The sequence below is a fragment of the Solea solea genome, chromosome 18 (assembly GCF_958295425.1).
Source record: "Solea solea chromosome 18, fSolSol10.1, whole genome shotgun sequence".
Lineage (NCBI taxonomy): Eukaryota > Metazoa > Chordata > Actinopteri > Pleuronectiformes > Soleidae > Solea > Solea solea.
This window is the reverse complement of record NC_081151.1, coordinates 33,564-51,606: the sequence shown is the minus strand read 5'-3', so window position 1 is coordinate 51,606 and position 18,043 is coordinate 33,564. Positions and strand designations below refer to the sequence as shown.

General features: G+C 37.2%; 1 protein-coding gene across 2 annotated transcripts; it reads right to left on the bottom strand.

The window, feature by feature from the left end:
* Positions 1-230: 230 nt before the first annotated feature.
* On the bottom strand, positions 231-16,795 carry capn3a (calpain 3a, (p94)). 2 transcript variants are annotated; one of them, XM_058616080.1, is made up of 21 exons: positions 16,374-16,795; positions 14,711-14,780; positions 12,786-12,904; positions 12,447-12,580; positions 12,006-12,174; positions 11,305-11,388; positions 9,648-9,736; positions 9,162-9,239; positions 8,879-9,039; positions 7,972-8,141; positions 7,422-7,433; positions 7,086-7,294; positions 4,912-4,948; positions 3,900-3,977; positions 3,038-3,095; positions 2,636-2,709; positions 1,673-1,741; positions 1,325-1,403; positions 647-763; positions 443-501; positions 231-354 (listed from the first exon to the last, which is right to left on the bottom strand). In XM_058616080.1, the coding sequence occupies exons 1-21, from the start codon at positions 16,623-16,625 to the stop codon at positions 328-330; spliced, it is 2,145 nt and encodes a 714-aa protein (XP_058472063.1). In that variant the 5' UTR covers positions 16,626-16,795; the 3' UTR covers positions 231-327. The 2 variants fall into 2 exon arrangements, with proteins under 2 accessions (XP_058472063.1, XP_058472064.1); XM_058616081.1 differs by having other exon boundaries at positions 2,645-2,709; positions 16,374-16,794.
* Positions 16,796-18,043: the final 1,248 nt, after the last annotated feature.

Here is an 18,043-nt window from a genome sequence, read left to right as displayed (position 1 = left end):
TGCTGCTCTAGTTGAACAGTGAAATGTGGGAGAAGCTTGTGAGGTATCGTGACTGAGGAAAAGGAGGTTGTGTGTGTTTGATGCCTGAGAAAAGTACGATACATGGTAAAAGTGTGTTCAAAAAGAAAATTGAAAATGAAAAACAAAGCAAAGGAGACTGATATTTTCATGATCATGGAAGCAGAGAAGGAAATGTTACAGGCCTGAAAAGAGAGAAGCTAAAATGGAGGAGGTGAGTTGAGGTGGATGACACTGAATGTTGAGGTAAAAGCTGGCAGGTCTGGTCCTCGTGTGGAGTGGATTTCACCTGGGAGAGGAGGAGCCTTTCTAGGTGTACATGGTCAACTGGAGCCACTGCATATAAGACACGACAAAGAAAAGGAAAGGGTTGGTACGTTTTTGACCACTGGACTGTGATTCTGAGTTCAGTTTCACTGCTCACCTCCAGAACACTGAGTCTGATGGTACCGTCTCCCTCCTGATCAAAGGCCTGGAACGCTCCTGAACACAAATTCATCATCACTAGACGATACACCGAAGTCTTAATTCTAAATCTCTGTATAATTCAGGTTCTATTGTATTAAATACTGAAACAAAGCACTACAATCTGACAGATGTTCATGATGTTCATGAGACACTGACTTACTGAACATGGCTTCGAGCCGCACCAGGCAGCTGATGAAGCTGTCGAAGTCGATGTTCATGTTCTCGTTGGCGTAGCGCATGGTGATGATGTCGTACAGCTGGTTGTTGAGACGGAAGCCTGAGCGGGACACAAGACACATGACTGTACAGTGACGAGAACATTTAGAGGGTGAGTTCAGGCTGTGAGTTCATCTGTGGCACAGAGTGATACTTTCCCTACTGTTCTTACGACTAACCCTAACCATTCAAAGTAAACACAACAAAAAATGTGGAGAGTAACTATTAAAAACTGAGTATGAGTAGAGAAACAATAAAATAATAACTATTAAAACTAAATATGAGTAGAGAAATAATAAAAGAATAACTGATTTTTTTCAATAGAGGAGCTACTTAAACACAAGATAACATAAAATGTGGATTTATTTCATAAGAATAATTAGTGAAAATATCAGATTTATCACTGATATATCTGTATCAGCTCATTATTAAAAAATCAATTCACCTCAATCAAACTATTTTCTCTTATTCTAACTATGATATTTATTATTATTATTATTATTATTGTTGTTGATATTATTATTTATTTTATATTTGGTTGATGCTAAGCTACAATTATCTGGATGATAATTATTATGAACTGACCCTTTAAGAGGAACGTGTATGTGTGCGTCACCATTACCTGCATCGTTGATGGCGTTCCTCATCTCGTAGCTGTTGATGCTTCCAGACTGGTCAGCGTTGTAGTGTTTAAAGATTCCCTGAAAGAGACAAGGATTTAACTTCTTTTTAATTCAGGATTATTTATATATATGTATGTATATGTATATATATATATATATATATATATATATATATATGATTCATACATGTATACATACATATATAAAATATACATATATAAATAATATATATACTTTATTTTAACATATAATATTTCATTGTCATCATCAGTGACGACATTTAATGTGAAAACAAAAAACATAGAGAGATGGAAGGTGAAGTTGTTGTGGTGACCAGCGCCCCCTACCTGCCACTGTTTGATCTTATTCCACAGATGTCTGAACTCCTGCAGATTGAGTCGACCCGTCCCGTCCATCTGAACACAAGCAGTTAAGACCACAACCGTACAACAAATAAATGTCTATTCCCTTATAAATAGCCTCATATTCCAGCTTTGTTCTATGACCGTAAATATGATCAAATATGATTAGTTTCAGAGATTGAACGTTATGCTTGTTCATTTTTGACTTCTCAGGGAAACCCAGTGAATCGACTCAAATGTGGTATAAAAAGGTGAATTCAGTTTGTTATTTGTCGAATAAATAAGAACTTTTTTTTTTTACATATTTTTTACATCAAATTGACCAAAATCTGTGGCACAGAGTGAAACTTTCCCCAGTCCTCAAGAGAAATGGAAGCAGGTGTTTTGACACATTTGACCCAAAAAGCCAGGGTTAGGGTTACCATTACTGAACATTCCATTTTTTTCCTATGCATTGTGACAATAAGGCTCCTCCCTGTCCCTGTATAAAAATACAGAAAAATAACTAAAAGATAACAAAATGTTTAGATTTTAGCTACTAAAACACAATATAACATAACAATGTGGATTTTATTTTGTAAGAATATACAACAGCAGAGCAGAGGTGGGCGGAGTCAAGAAGTGTTTATCCCATTAAACTGGCTTAATGTTGAGCATGAATTCACTTCTTAAACTCTTTGTGGAGACTTCTTTTGAGTTTTTAGACATTTCACTTTACTAGCACAATATTGCTGTTACTTCCATCTGTTGTGAGGTAGACTAATACTTAGGGTTAGGGTAACCCTTTGAAAAAAAAAATACCAAAAGGAGCAAAATCTTCCTAAAAATGTTTTTTGTCCACTTTCCTTCCAAGGCTTTACTTATTCTGCATCATGTAGTGATAGTGAAGTTTTGTTTTGTTACATTCAGAGTCTCTGACCACAGATGACAGACCGATGCACTTGATACAAAGGATACGTCCATCAGAGCAATCATGCTCCTGCAGCTCTCCAGACTGAAGCCCTCAGTGTTCAGGTCCTTATCTGCAACACAGACACACAGACAGAGAGACAGACACACCAACAGAGACAGACACACACACAGAGAGATTTTTTCTCATGCCATATCTCTCTACAATAGTCATGTAAAGTTATAATACTTTTGTCTCTCGTACACCACACTTCACTCCTCATTCTTATGTTATGTTCATACTATTTCATTTCATTCCTTATAGTTGTTTTTATATTTTGTGTATTGCTGCTGCTACACTCTAATTTCCCAGTTTGGGATAAATCAAGTACATTTACTCATCTGTTCTATTCTATTCTATTCCTTTGATGCTCATTACACAGTGATGAGGTTCAAACTCACGTTTGCTGATCACTCTGTTGAGAACATTTTTCAGTTCATTGGCAGTGATTTCCATTTCCTGTGAGTGAGAGAGAGAGAGACAGACAGACAAAGAAATTAACAAATGAATTAGACCACCTGTCATAAAAATGAGAAAACACAAATCTCTTATAAAAACTAAAAATGTTTTTGTTATTTATTTGGCAAATAATAAATTGATTTCACCTTTTTATTTCAATTTGAGCTGACTCACAGTAATGAACTAGAATTTGACAAGAAATAATAATGTGCTTTACTATTGTTTCTGGGTTTTTTTTAAATGGTAAAACTTGAAAATTCAACAATAATCATTATATTATATTCACTGTCCCACCTACGGTCCCTAATTCAAATATTATCCATAACCCTGGTCTTCTTGCTGCAAAGGCAAGAGTGCTAAACATAAAAAATGTTTTTGATAATTACCTAAATCATTTAGACAGGGTTTCATAAATTATGTACATATAACCATTTTGTTTTGTATTTTCATATAATTTTTTTGCTGCTGTAACAAGAAATTTCTTAATCTAATCTAATCTACAATGCATATATATTTATATATATAACTCATATTCATATTATTGTACAATAAAACACAATAAAACTCGATAACTAATGTGATAAAAGTAATTTTCCAATACGGTAAAACATGCAGTGATCTTAAACAGGTGGAAGTTTATTTGAATATTTGAATATTTGAAGGTAAATGTTCCAAAAGTCTCTGGGTTACCCTAACCCTGGGTTACCCTAACCCTGGGTTACCCTAACCCTGGGTTACCCTAACCCTAACCCTGTTCCTTCGTAAAAGGTTCATGATGTTGGTTTGTTTCCACTGTGAACTCACGTCTCCGGCTATTTCCTGAAAAATGCTCCTGAACTGCTGGTCGTCCTCGCTCTCTTCTCCCGCTGACGCTGGCGCCGGCTGCAGCAGAAGCGTCACACAATCACAGAAGACACAAGGACACAAGGACACGAGGACAGGAAAGAAAGACATCATGACATCAGGATGATTGTGAATATTTCATATCTGTTATCAGCAGGAATTAAACACAGGTAAAACATTACACCTGCACTGGCTCATTAGAATAAATATATAACAAAAAATAGAATTATACAACATCTCTTAAAATAGTGTGCCCAAAGACTGGCTTGGAACCCACAGATGGGCCACAGGAGATTTCTTTTGGGTCCCTAAACAAATTTGCTGAATTTTCCCAACCCTTTAGTTAAGATTAATGTTTATTTGTAATTGTAAAATTAGTTTTTGTCTTCTTTTGTTTTCCCTGTCTGTTTTCCCTTTCCAGTTAATTGTATGTTTTTCTCTGTCTGCTCCTGCTACTGCCAGGAAGTGGCTTACCATGTCGTAATTTCCAAATGTATTTGTTTTAACCATTAACCATTATATTTTTACTACCGAGAGAAACTGCACCTTATTACATATGTATATTTATATATACATTATCTTATCTTATCTTAACCATTAACCATAACATCTGTGAGAACCTCACTAACATGGTTATCTTGGCCAGGCCCCGCATTAAAAAAAAGAATGTTTTTCCTGGTTAAAATAAAGTTTAAACAAATAAAAATTAACCATAACAACAAATAGATCTATCTTTAACCAATAGGTTAATTGACCATTATAATAATAGTTGGTTGCAACTGCTAATATTAACAGTAAATATAATATTGAAATGTATGATAACATTTAAATCCACAAAGTGCTTCACAAGTATACAACTTAGAAAAAGAAGACAAGCAAATAATAATAAAAATAATGTTAATGTGTTAAAGGTAAAATAAGTAAATATTAAATAATTTTAAAATAAGAGCGAGGAAAAAAAGAAGATTCTTACCACTGGATGATCGGCCTCGATCCTGTTCTCTATCTCCCTGGATGAAGACCAACAAACAGCAGTCACCATGGTGACAACAACATCACATCTGGACCACAAGCCTGAACAATTACAGTATTTTTCTACTTTCATATTTACTTCATACGAGTTTCAGTCAGGTTCAATGAGCTGTGAATAAAATGTGTTTGGTTAGTTGAGACAGCGCCACCTGCTGCTTCTCTACAGTCACTAGAAACATGTGACACTTAAAGCTGCAGTGCGTAACTTTTGTTGATTTGTTCTTTGTTGACATTATTAGAATTATTTGTGTCAGACATGAGGGAGCGTTGTGTGTGTACAGCAGCAGAGCAGGGGTGGGCGGAGTCAAGAAGTGTTTATCCAATCAAACAGTGGAATTAACCTAAACTCAAACTCTTTGTGGAGACCTCTTTGTGTTTTTAACCATTTCACTATACTAGTGCAATATTGCTGTTGCTTCAGTCCGTTGCGACGTAAAACAAAGCACTTCCTGTGTGCAGCACGAGAATGTTGCCAGGTGACATCGAAAACTGAGAAACAGAGATTTCTTAGAGAACATTTGATGGTTTAAAAATTGCAATGCAGTTTTAAAGCACAAGCTAAATGTTCAATAAATCTAATGTAATCTATGTAATAACCAATACCTACCCTGGTTTCCAATTAAAAGTTAAAACTACTGCTATTTGCAAAACAAGACTCATGTCTGCTTTATCTGATTCACAGCCAGATCTCTGTCCATCAGAGCGCGTGTGCTGACCGCTCCTCTTGTGTGTCAGGGCAGCAGAGATGGCCGATGTTTGTTGAATCTTGAATGTGCAGCACTTAACTCAGACCTTTACCGGATCGTGTCCGAATCTGAAGTGGCTTGTCCTAAAAAAGATTCCATAACAGCTTCGAACTGCGGCCGCTTTCTTCCAGCTCTACAAATCAAATTGCCGTTAACGTGATTTGCTCTGGGTGGCTTGTGTCCCTCCCGCCAAGTACCCCAACAGCAACAACAGCAACAACAACAGCAACAATAACAACAGCAACAACATAAACAACAACAACAGCAACAACAGTAACAGAAACAACAACAACAGCAACAACAGCAACAACAGAAACAACAACAGCAACGACAGCAACATCAACAACAGCAGCGGCAGCAACAACAATAATAGCAATGACAGCAACAACAACAACAGCAAACAACAACAATAACAACAACAGCAACAAACTCCCTCTCATCAGAAAGAGGCAGAAACACAACCCTTCACTTTTTGACAACGACATCTCTGATAAAGTTGGTATCTTCTGTGTTTTATATAAACAAGCAGGGCTGGGTATCGTTGGACATTTCATTTTAGCTTTTTATCATTTTTATGATTTTATTTTCGTTTTTCATACAAAACTCCATGAGGCCTTGGTGTTCACGCACATTCAGCAGCTTCAGTTTCCACAAAGATTTCCCATTTTTATTATACTATAAATGGTGAAAAATGTAATTTCTGATTTTGAAACCTGATTTTATGAAAATGTTTATTTTCATAAACTATAAAAAAAAATCATAATTAAATAGGTTTACGTTATTATATTATTATAACATTTGGAAAACATTTAATTTTCTTGATTTAAACATGGATAAAACTAGTTTATTTTATTTCTTCACACATTAAGAATTGGGCAGGATAGTGTTGGTCCAGTGTTCTTTTAAGACTTCAATTGTTAGTTACTTTCATGTTTATGATCAAATGACTATGAATCAGGAACTTTATTATTAAATTACCGAAACAAAATACATAACATCACTAGACATTTGTTGGCAGGATGACCTCACAGCTCCAGCCAGTGTTGGTGTGATTCAGTGATTCCCAAAGACTGGGGTGGGACCCACAGATGGATCGCAGGGGATTTTTTTGGGGTCCCGAAACAAATTTACAGAATTTGTTCAAACTTTTAGCTAAGATTTATGTATTTAAGTTTTAAACAACATGCATAAATAAAGTTTTAATTTATTCACCAAACATGTAATTTTTAATACCCAGCCCTGCTGAGAGACACAGGATCAATGAGATAAAATGAACATATGAACCAGACACCATGTACCCTATCCCTCCTCAGGAAGCCCAACTCGCCCCCTGCATGTCACACTTATGTGATCACCCTCCCCCACTCACTCTGAGGTGTTCTTCTTCTCTGAGAAGACTCTCAGGATGAATTCTCCCTCCTGGTGTGGCTCGTACGTGGAGGGAACGATGACGTACTCTCCCGGGCTCAGGCGGAAACGCTGGGTCACCTCGCGCAGGTTGATGTAGGCCTTGGAGCGAGCTTTAGACGCGTTGATGAGGAAGAAGTCCTTCTGCATGTGCTGTTTGTTCCCATGCATCTGGAAGGGTTAGTAAAACACATCTTATATATGTAAAATATAGAGAAACAAGAAATATATACAGTATGTGAAGTAAGAGACAAAGTCAAAATGCAGGACTAAAATAATGATTAAAAACTTTTCTCACCTCTTTGGGCACCTGTGAAGAGACAGAGATAAAACCAGTGTCAGGTCAATAAAGAGGACATACAATACAGTACGTATGTATTTACATTGACCTGCTACTTTTTAAATCTAAACTTTGTTTCAACTTTTAAATGAACTGCATGTATGTTGTTCTATGGCTTATGCAAATCTAACTTGTTTCAGCTTTTAAATGAACTGCATGTATGTTGTTCTATGGCTTATGCAAATCTAACTTGTTTCTATTTTAAATAAATTATATAAATAAAGTAGTATATTCAATAAGCTCTTCTAAATCAGAGGCCTTTAAATTGCTGCCCGTGGGCCACGTGCGGTCCTTCTGTTCATTTAAAGTTTCAGTAGTAGGTACATTTTGTATTGTGAACTAAAAATCATTCCATGTCAACACAGACACTTTTATTTTGAAATTCTTTATGAGACCCCTCTTCTAAATGTTACATACTGGACCTTTAATGTCTCAACAGCAACACAACGTCTGTTAAAATCATCCTGAACATGTGAAATTATTTTCTTGAAAACATGAGAGGAAGCACCTCATAGATGGAGAATCCAATGGTAAAGAGATTTGCTCCCATCTTGCGTTCTTTCCGCCGGTTCTTCTGCATCAGAGCCACGACGAAGGTGCAGCCCACCTCGCTGTCCTCGGGATCGTCGTCCTCCTCCAGCAGACGCAGGCGATACTGAGGGTTTGTCCAGAAAGTGTCTGCAGAACAATATTTGGATTTGACTCTTTATTTGTGATGTTTTGGAACTTTTGTCATGTTTTAAGTTCATTTAAAGCAATAAAACATCTCTATCCCATCCCTCACTAACCCCCTCATCAAAGCTTTCCATCCTAAATCAGCCAGGGTTTATGGCCTCAGTCTCACCACAGACTTTTTTATTTTCGGATGTCCAGTTTGTACACTTGTAACAATGCTAATTATTATTTTGTAATATGTGCTAATATGTATAATTCCAGAAAAAGTATTGTTGCTGTCCATTGTTTTGTAGTACTTCTGTTTTCAGTCGAGGGTTTTTGTGGGTTTATTTTGGTTACCCCTCTCTCACCACCACAGTGTAGCCGGTGTTTTACTATTATTGATACAAATGTAACGCCATTAAAGTTGTGTTAATGACACTAAACCAGTGTCATTATGTGAGGGCAGTAAAGTCACAAAATTGGACTAGTATTCATATTCACTTTTGCATTCAAGTGTGGTGATGGTGATACTGACCCTAAACAGATGAGCATATGTGCACTAAATGAGCAAATCCTCAACTCTAAGATAAAACCAATTAATTTAAGATAAATTATTTAAATATTCTAAAGATCACTAGATTTCTTCTTTCTCCTTTGTCCAAAAACTATTGTCCAACACCCCCCCCCCCCGGTGATCTGGGGGCCCATGCTGCGTAACACTGTTAATATTATTGTTGTTTTGTTCTGTGTTCTTTTACCTGGATAGTTCCTGCAGCCTCCGGCGGAGCAGCCTCTCACCCAGCGTCCCTCGTTCATAGAAACCGTCCACTTGTGGATCTTGTCGTCCTCCAGAGCATCAGGTGTGAGGTTACAGATCTCGATCTTGGTGTAGTTCTTCCTGAAATCCTCAAATGACATCCTGGATACAGACAGAAAATGAAAATGAAAAATGTAAATGCAAGATAAACAAGTAGGTTTTTTAAAGCTAAAGTTTAAAAAGTAAAGTAAAAGTTTTGAAGGTAAATAAAACACATCACTGACCAGAACTCTCCGTCCTCGGCACTCTGGTGCTGTAGCTTATCTTTTTCATCTTTGGACAGTGAGGTCCACTCCTTAGAGCTTTCACAGAGGAGAAAACCACAAACATCACATCACAAACAAAATCACAAAGAACTTACTGAAGCTGAGACACAGAACTGAAATATACCAAGACTGGTCAAATGTCAAAGACCAGTTCTGGTGTCAAAGGGTTAGGGTTAGACTAATTTAAAGTGCTTTTAAAGGTTCTCTAAGGCCCCAACCCACACATAAAACAAAACGTTCCCTATACAGTCTTTTTCTTTTTCGTTCTTACAAAGTTTTCTTTTCCAGAAATGTCTTCATACTCACAAGATGACTCTAAACACTGTAGTATATTGACAGGCCTGTATGTGGCGCTGTAACACTGCCTCAGAAATCATTTAAAAAATCACATATAAAACACATTATGACACAAGTTGTGTGTGAAGACGGTTAAAAGCTTGTTACTTGTCACTCCAGGGACCGTTCCATTCCACTTGACCCCACGGGTTCCTGAGGCGCACCAGACGAACTTTGGACGCTTGCGACGCTTTACACTGAGAGAACCAGAATCTGTTTATTCATAATGTTTCTATACATAAACAGATGCAGCACAGAGACATGAAAACACAAACATGACTCCTGAGAGTTTAGATTTTTTCATCAAACTTTATGTGAGGACAGTTTGACAAACAGCTGAAACTAAGGACCCAAACTTTTATTATTATTATTATTATTGTTGTTGTTGTTAGTTTTATTGTGCTCACTCTGCAGATACCTTTGACACCAGGGCTGCAGCATCCAGGATATTTGTAAAATGAGATTTATTATTGCATGATTTATTTTTAAGATTGGAGGGCCAATCCAAAATGTTGACATGTTTACGTGGATGTTTTATGTGGGATGGATCAGGAAATATTTTGGGTGGCACACCTTGTTTTTCAGTGTTGTGATAAGAGGAAGTTGTGATTTTTCTCTTAACAGACAAACCCAGGATTACACTATTAATATTAGTTGTACTATTGCCATTATTATTATTCTGTAATTAAAATTGATATCAGTATATTCTAAACATTACATTATATAATTACATTTTTTCAAAACATTGATTTTGAAATGCGGCATAAGCCACCACTCCTGAACAGAAAAAACGGCCCCCAACTAGCCACACTAGATACTCATTGGCCCCCAGGACATTTGAGTTTGAGAGCCCTGTTATAAAGGTTTCTGTGTTACAATGTAAAGCACCTTGAAATAATGCATATTGTGATTTGGCCACATAAAATTTTATTTGATTATGACATTATTGTGTTAAGGGTTAGGGTTAGGGTTTCAGGAATTCCTGACAAGCAAACTTTACACTTACACCATTTGCAGATTCTGTTTCCTTAAAAAGAAAATTGAAGAATATTTTCTGGTATGTCGAACTTGCCCCGCCCTAATGTGATTCATCTGTGTCTAATTAGTTTCACCTGTGTTTGATTATCCCTCTTTGGCTCCCTGTTTCTTGGTTTCAGTTCATCCTGTTCAGAGTTTTTCATCCAGTTTCCTGTGTTTCTGCTTCCTGTCTTAAAAGGTATTTTTCCGTTTTGACTTTTCGTCATGCCTTCGCCTCGTCCTTTGGGTTGTTTTTGCCTTTTTGTTTGTTTTATTACAAACTCTTTTTATTTATGTTTCAACCTGCATTTGGGTCCGAATGTAACATCTAACTTCCCTTCACCTGCTCTTCCCTGAAGTGGATTTCTATAGTTACAGGCCACGCCCTGGAAAAACAGGTCATCAACAGAAATCTGTGCCTGTTTCTGTCCCACATGGTTACATGGAGCTGCAGCACAGACTTTCTTCTGATTTTTAAACCATTGTCTGACACTGTGTTGATTGTTTTAAGCGCCTCCAATGAACTCCCGTCTCTCCGGATCTATTGAAAAGACACTTTCAAATTCTATCTGAAGTTCACATTGAAATGGATCAGAAATTACATTCAAAACCACCTCTTTAAAAATCTCTATCTTGTGAATCAGCCTTGAAAAAATTTGATCTAGCATTTTTTTACCTGTCAAGACTGCCAAAAAAAACAAGCTAGATAAAATTTGGATTTGTGCCTATGGGCCTCCTCATGTTTTACCTCCTCCACTGCCGTCACAGAGTAGGCGTGACCCTTCACAAGTCCAGTCACAGTGCGAGTCTCAAGGCGAGCGGGAACCAGAGACTGAAAGTAAATCAAAATAACATAATAACGTTAACATCAAGGGCCAAGAACCATGATAAAATGTTTTAAAGACATAGATACTGAAGAATAAATGATTTTACCCTGGCCTTTTTTTTAATTATTTTGCCTTTATACACACATTAAAATGACTTAACATGGCTGTGTTTGATTTTCTTTACCAGCACAATATTATTTTATATGACTAGACAATTAATTTGTCATTTTAACATTATAACACTAAACTAAAAACCAAGCAAGAAAACAAAATCTGATCATAAAAGAAACAAAAAATGCTTAGTTGCTAAAAAAAAGTAAAAGAAATTTCATTATTTTCAGTATATACTGTATGTGTATACATTTGTGGGCTTTTGTGTTTTTTGCGTTTTGTGTTTTGTGCTGTTTTGTGGGGACAGGGCCTAAATAATCTGCCGACCAGTCACCAACACAATCCTAATTTGATTAGATTGTGACCTAAGGAGAGAAAATGAAAACCAGCTGAAGCTTTTGTTTTTGGTGCCCTCCAGTGGTTGAGGCTCTTGGATGAAGCTGATGTTTTCTCTGAACGTGTTCACCCATAGATTTAAGTCAGAAGGTAAGTGACCTTCTGACAGACTCACATCGATAGAACAGCCCATGAGAGAGCCTCTCTCCAGAGCTTTCTTCATTATTTTGTAAAGCTCTTTGGGAGCCTCCTTCATCTCGTAGAACTCTGTGACTCCACCGGTGAAATCCTCCATGGCCTCTGTGGTGTTTCCACCCTTGAGGGCCTCATAGGAGCCGTGAAGCCTGGAAAGAGAAATGATGATAACATTTACATCAATGTTCAGTACCGAGTATCTCAGTTCAGATCCGCCGAAGCCAGACAGACAGAGCCACCAAAAACAATACTCCCACTCTGTGGGATGAAGTAATAACTGGGGCAGCAACTAACAATTATTTTAGTGATCCACTGTCAACTAATTATTTTAATGATAACTCATCCACACGCCTTTGCTTTGCTACAACAAAACCACAGCTAACGTCTTCTCAGACATAAAAACTTGCCAGGTTAAACTCACTTGGCGTAGGCTTTCTCCAGCAGGGCGCTCCAGAACTCGTTTCTCTCTGCGGACTTAGTGAAGACCAGTTGGTTGTTGACGGTTGGGATGCGGTCGTCGATGACGACATCCACCCAGTCACCGTAACGCCAGAACTGAAGGAGAAGAAGGAAAAAACAGCATTGAAGAACTTTCTGTGAACCTTCAGAAAATAAGTCATATTGCAAATCATAAGACTTTGACTACTTCCATCTCTATATACAGTCTATGTTTCACACACTGGGCCTTTAATTGAGGAGTCGCTTGACTTTAAGGAGCAGAAATGAAGGATTACATGGACATTTATTTTAACTTCCTGACCTGGAAGTGGAAGATGCCGCCATATCTCTCTGAGTAGCTTTGCTCTGCAGGAACAACACGGTAGAGAAGCTTCTCATTCAGGGTGAGACAAGCGATAGCGGCCAACAACCAACAGTCACCTGTACACAGGAAATCAATTAAATCACAAACATCTAATTACTGTATATAGCTACACATGGGTGTGAGGAGCTCATCTACTCTAATTTATTAATATGTTTATTATTAGAATTGGAAAAATCAGATGAAGATGGGACATTTTCATGTAGAGTTTACACAATGTGGACAAAAGTATTGGGACCAACTGTAATGGACCAGTTCAGTCAAGTTCTTCCACAAAACTCAAAGTCAAACCATGTCTTTATATTTCTTGCTTTGTGCACTGGGACACAGTCATATTGGAATAGAAAAAGGAACGTCCGCAAACTGTCAAGATTGTCCTTCATTGGCGATAAGAGGCCTAGAGACCAAAGCCTGAGAGAAACACCTGAATTCAATACTCTACAGGTGTGGCCAAATACTTTTGTCCATATGGTGTGTATTGTTACATTCTTCTATCATATGTAAACATATTTTTATAATTTAGTTACATGGCTCCACATGTGTCTGACTAGTGTTTACTTTGTTTAATGCACCCTAACCCTAACCCATGTCAGCAATGAAATGGAAGCTGCCTCAAAAATAGTTTGTGGTTCAGCTCTGGTGCCTTTTACCTCACAGATATAAAGACTGACACTGACTTCACTCATGACTACATTTTGTTTTGCAGGAGGAAGAGATCCGCTGAGTGCTGAGGACATCAGTTTTGCTGAATGTCCAGGTGTGTGTTTCAACAGTGAACAGGTTAACAGGACCTTTGTCCCCTTTATTCTCACTGTGACGAGACAACAATGGGAAGTGCTGCTGGATGGATTCCCTTCGAAAAGAGTAAGCACATTATGGGGAGGCCATGTGCAGGGGGACCAGGGGGATATTTGTTCACCAAAGTGTCCGGCACTTTTTTTTAGATATCAAATGTAAAACCATTGGAAATCATTTTTCAAGTCAAGAATAAATTGCCTTTTTGTCAATTTAGGGAAAGCCATGTATAAGGGTTAATAAAGTGAGAACCAGTATGAAATAAAAATGTATTTTAGTTTTGAATGAAGGGGTAGGGTTAACTGATGATTGAAAACTGTGTTTGTCTCAAAATAGCTAGGTCTAAATTTGAGGTTTATCAATGAATAAAATGAATTAAAATTCCACGAAGAAAATTCAGAGTTTTGGGACAAATAAAGTGCATTATAGCTAGCTAGCTAGCCACTCATTTTAGTAGCTTAGCTAACTTTCTAGGTAGCTAATATCTACCTATTTAAGCGTATTGATGCATAACTGTTGTTGGGGTTTTATTTATCTTAAAACCTTTAAACCAAAAAAAAAAAAACAGGAGCCTCAAACCTCTGTGGTTTAGTAGATACAACAGAATTTACTTATTTTTCTTTCGGGCTGAACATTTTTTATAGATTAACGATCTATTACTACATGAGTTGTCAATTATTGTGATTTGAGTGATTTTTAAAGAATTAAAATATGTTTTCTGATTTTTCAGCTTCTTCAATGTGAATATTTCTGGTTTCTTTGCTCCATGTAACAAATAAATAATTAAAACTGAATATTTTTTTGTTTATGGACAAAACAATCATTCAATTCAAATTTCCAGGTGTAATCGATAAAAGAATCAACAGATTCATCGATTATGAAAATAATCCTTAGTTTCCTTCCATTCATTTGTTCCAAACAGGTCTTGAAACTCAGTTATTAGGTTATGGATAAAATGATTGAATAAATTGGTTCTGTACATTTTAAACTGTTTTTATTTAAAACATTTGTTCATCAGTGAAAGGTTCACACTTCATGAAAAGTTGAGGGAAATAAAGGACGGTATTTACCCAGATCTCCCTGGCAGATGTCTGTCCTACTGGCTCCTCCCACAATGAACTGAGGATTCTCACAAATTTCCTGCCAAACAAAAGACATATCAGAGAACTGGTCTAAATCAGAGGTCGCAAACATGTTATCCGCCAATCAATTCCATGCCACTTATAGTCAAGTCATAATGAAGTATTTCTGTATGTTTTCTTATTTAATAGATTAATTTTGGTTCAAAAATATGTTTTTATTGTGAATGATGTATCATTCCATATTAACACAAACACTTATATTTTTAAAATCTCTAACATGTCACCAAAAATATTGTTATTATCATGGAATACATCATGGAATATCCTGATATCGTTTTAAGCTTGTATTGCCAACCTATGACTGAGAAGTTTGACTTTTGGGTTGCCTGATTAGAAGTTTGTTGACCTCATTCTGGTTGAGAAGTCGGGGGAAAAAATGTACGCAAATGTATCGCGGGCTAGGGATACAGTTCTACATCAGTGGTTCTCAAACTTTTTATACCAAGAACCTCCTGAGAAAATATTGAGTTCTCAAAGTAACAACATATTTACCAACATAAAAATACAGTGGCGTAAACAGGTTGAGCAAAGTCAGCTACAGACTTTTCACAGGAGGCAGATTTATTCCCAATATGATCATTTACTCTCACATCATCCTCCTCTTCCTCACATATACTTCACACACTGGTATAGTGACATTAGATTAAGATGGAGCAAGAGATAAGGTGACTCTTATTATTATTGTTATTATTATTATTATTCTGATTGTTAGGGTAATTATTTAATGTGTTATTATTATTTTGTTATTTTCTACCTCACTCCAGTCAAAATTCCTCAGCTCCACTCTGATCACATACCCTGCTATAAACAGTAGAACAGTAGAACTGAGAAAAATTATGACAGAATTGCAATTAACAGTTAAAGTAGCAGTGTATGGACTACGGCAGCCATTGTGGAAGTGTCGGGGAGGTTGCTCCGACTTTCTTGCTGTGTTCCATTTACATCGGAACTCGGAGCTGGGAGTGACGCCACCTCCGAGTTCACCATGTTCCAGAGAGAAGTTGGAAAAAAACGTGGAATCAAACGTATCCCAGGCTGGCCATTGTTAAAAATTCCAGTCAATAACAGGGTCCATTATGGTATTTCACACACACAAAAAACAGCGTAGCAACATGCTTATGGATAAAAATCAAACAGTACTCTGTGTACATCCAGAAATCTAATTTGACAGGGGTGCTATTAACTGTAAAAGAAGCAGTGTTTGGATTGTGGCTGCTTTCTTGGAATTCTAACTTGTACGTGTTCGAGTACTCCAAGTTTCTGAGTTGGAAATTCAAGTTCAGTGACCTCTAGAGACCCACAGGGGAAAGGTCACGTCAGCTTTTGAGGTTTGTACGTGCTATTGAAAGTTTTTATAATGACAACCTCATTTATTATTGGTTGAAATAAGGGTTGATTCATTTATAAATGAAGAGAAGAATCTTGAAATCGATGTAGAGAAGCAGTTAGTTTGAAATCTGCCATTTTAATGCAAAATTTGTTGTTGCCACAAATCAAAAATATACTGTCCCACCTCTCATGTGTGATTCACCCCCTCTTTTTTTTACCTTCCATGTGCCAACCTGGCCAAACTCCCTGCCCCTCCTCATACCTTGGGCCTCTTCCAGATGATGTTCTTGACCTTGTTCGACTTGTGTCCGAGCTCTTTGAAGCCCAGAGACTCCACAGTGGCCGGGAAAGAGTCATCCTCAAACAGACTCTTCTTCTGAAGACACTCCTGTCTCAGGGTGTTGAAGTCCTGACCATTGAAGCGCAGTGGTTTGTTCAGAGAACCTTCTCCGTCTCTCCTCTCTCGTTCCCGGATCAACCGGTCACAGAAAAAGCCAGACGGTGTGTAGGGCATCTCGTCTCAGCTGACTTTTTCTATTTAAAAAAAACAAACAGACTTTTGCCACTTGTACTTAGGTCTTACAAGCCTAAAAACCCTGGCATAAATCCAAACAGCTTCCGTCTGATTGGCTCTCTCTTGGAGTGACGTTCCCTTACTGTCCCCTCGTCACAGAGCAGATGTTCAGTCTCTACATCGCTCTTCACATGCACAGAAAGTCACACATCACACAAACGTCTGTTTGCTGCGTTTCCATTGGCCACAGTGAACAATGATGCGTTCCCCGGCTGTGGTGCTGTGGTGCCATCATTGTTGGGTGACACAAAGGCCAGTGGGCTGCAGCAGAGAGCATGTAAAGAGAGGTCAGTAGATTCCTTGCCTCAGCAGAAGGCATTCAAGCCCTTTAAACCTGTTGTGAATGGAACCTGTCATTGAGCAGCCTCAGCATAACCAGAGCAGGCGACTGTCACATAGAGGAGTATCATCCATTTTTATCACTGCTCAGAAAAGCACAACTTCCATTCTGAATAATGTGGTAAAAATGTATACTTTTGACTGGGATTTGCAGTAAAATAGTTTAAAGTCAACTTTCAGTTCAATATCCGTTCTGTCATTTTTGAATTCAATTTGAATTTTGATTGGAACTTGAAATTCCATTCCTCAGACAAACATCCATTACAAGGTGTATGTATATATATATATATATATATATATATATATATATATACATACATACATATATATATGTATACAGTATACATACCGTATATATGATGAATGTTGATAACATTGTTCACAACATGGTATAATGCAGCTTTAATCCTTTAAATGCCAGTTTGTTTTCACAACTCCACTGTTTTTCTATCTAAAAAACAAAAAAAACTTCAATAATTTCCATAAAATACAATTCAAGGAGTATTTGGTTATTATCATTATTAGGCCTTATGATGGGTCAATGATGGACATTGATTTTGATGGGTTAACCCTAACCCCGCATTGTTAGTTTTTCTGCAGTGCCAGATTTAAAACAAACAAACCTAATTTGTTCCTACAGCCAGAAAATGTACAATTGAAAACTATTGAAAATGCTATTTTTGATCCCACATTTATCTTAACATAAAATAATGCATTTCTTTATGTTAAGATTTCATGTTGGACTACTAGCATTACATTTTATTCTTTTATATTTGTCCACCAGGTGACACTACATTTTCACATTAAAATCATGCAGCAAAGTTTCACTGTTTTCTGCACACATTTCTTGCTGCTGAAGTGTGTGCCACTATTGATGTTAGATAATGGTGTATGTGTTAAAAAATTGTGTGAGTGTGTCATTTATGTCCAACGTCATAAGACTTTTTTCTTAGAAGACCATACTCTGCGTTATAAACTCATTCAATAATAAAGACGAGTAGCCTCTCAGCACTTCAAAG

Bases quoted from the DNA above. Each gene is read 5' to 3' on its own strand.
- capn3a (XM_058616080.1), bottom strand. From the start codon at position 16,625: ATGCCCTACACACCGTCTGGCTTTTTCTGTGACCGGTTGATCCGGGAA. The intron at 1,742-2,635 runs GTATCAAGTGCA...GCTTGTGTTCAG, and splicing joins CTCTGATGGACGTATCCTTT to ATGGACGGGACGGGTCGACT. The intron at 1,404-1,672 runs GTAGGGGGCGCT...TGTCTCTTTCAG, and splicing joins ATAAGATCAAACAGTGGCAG to GGAATCTTTAAACACTACAA.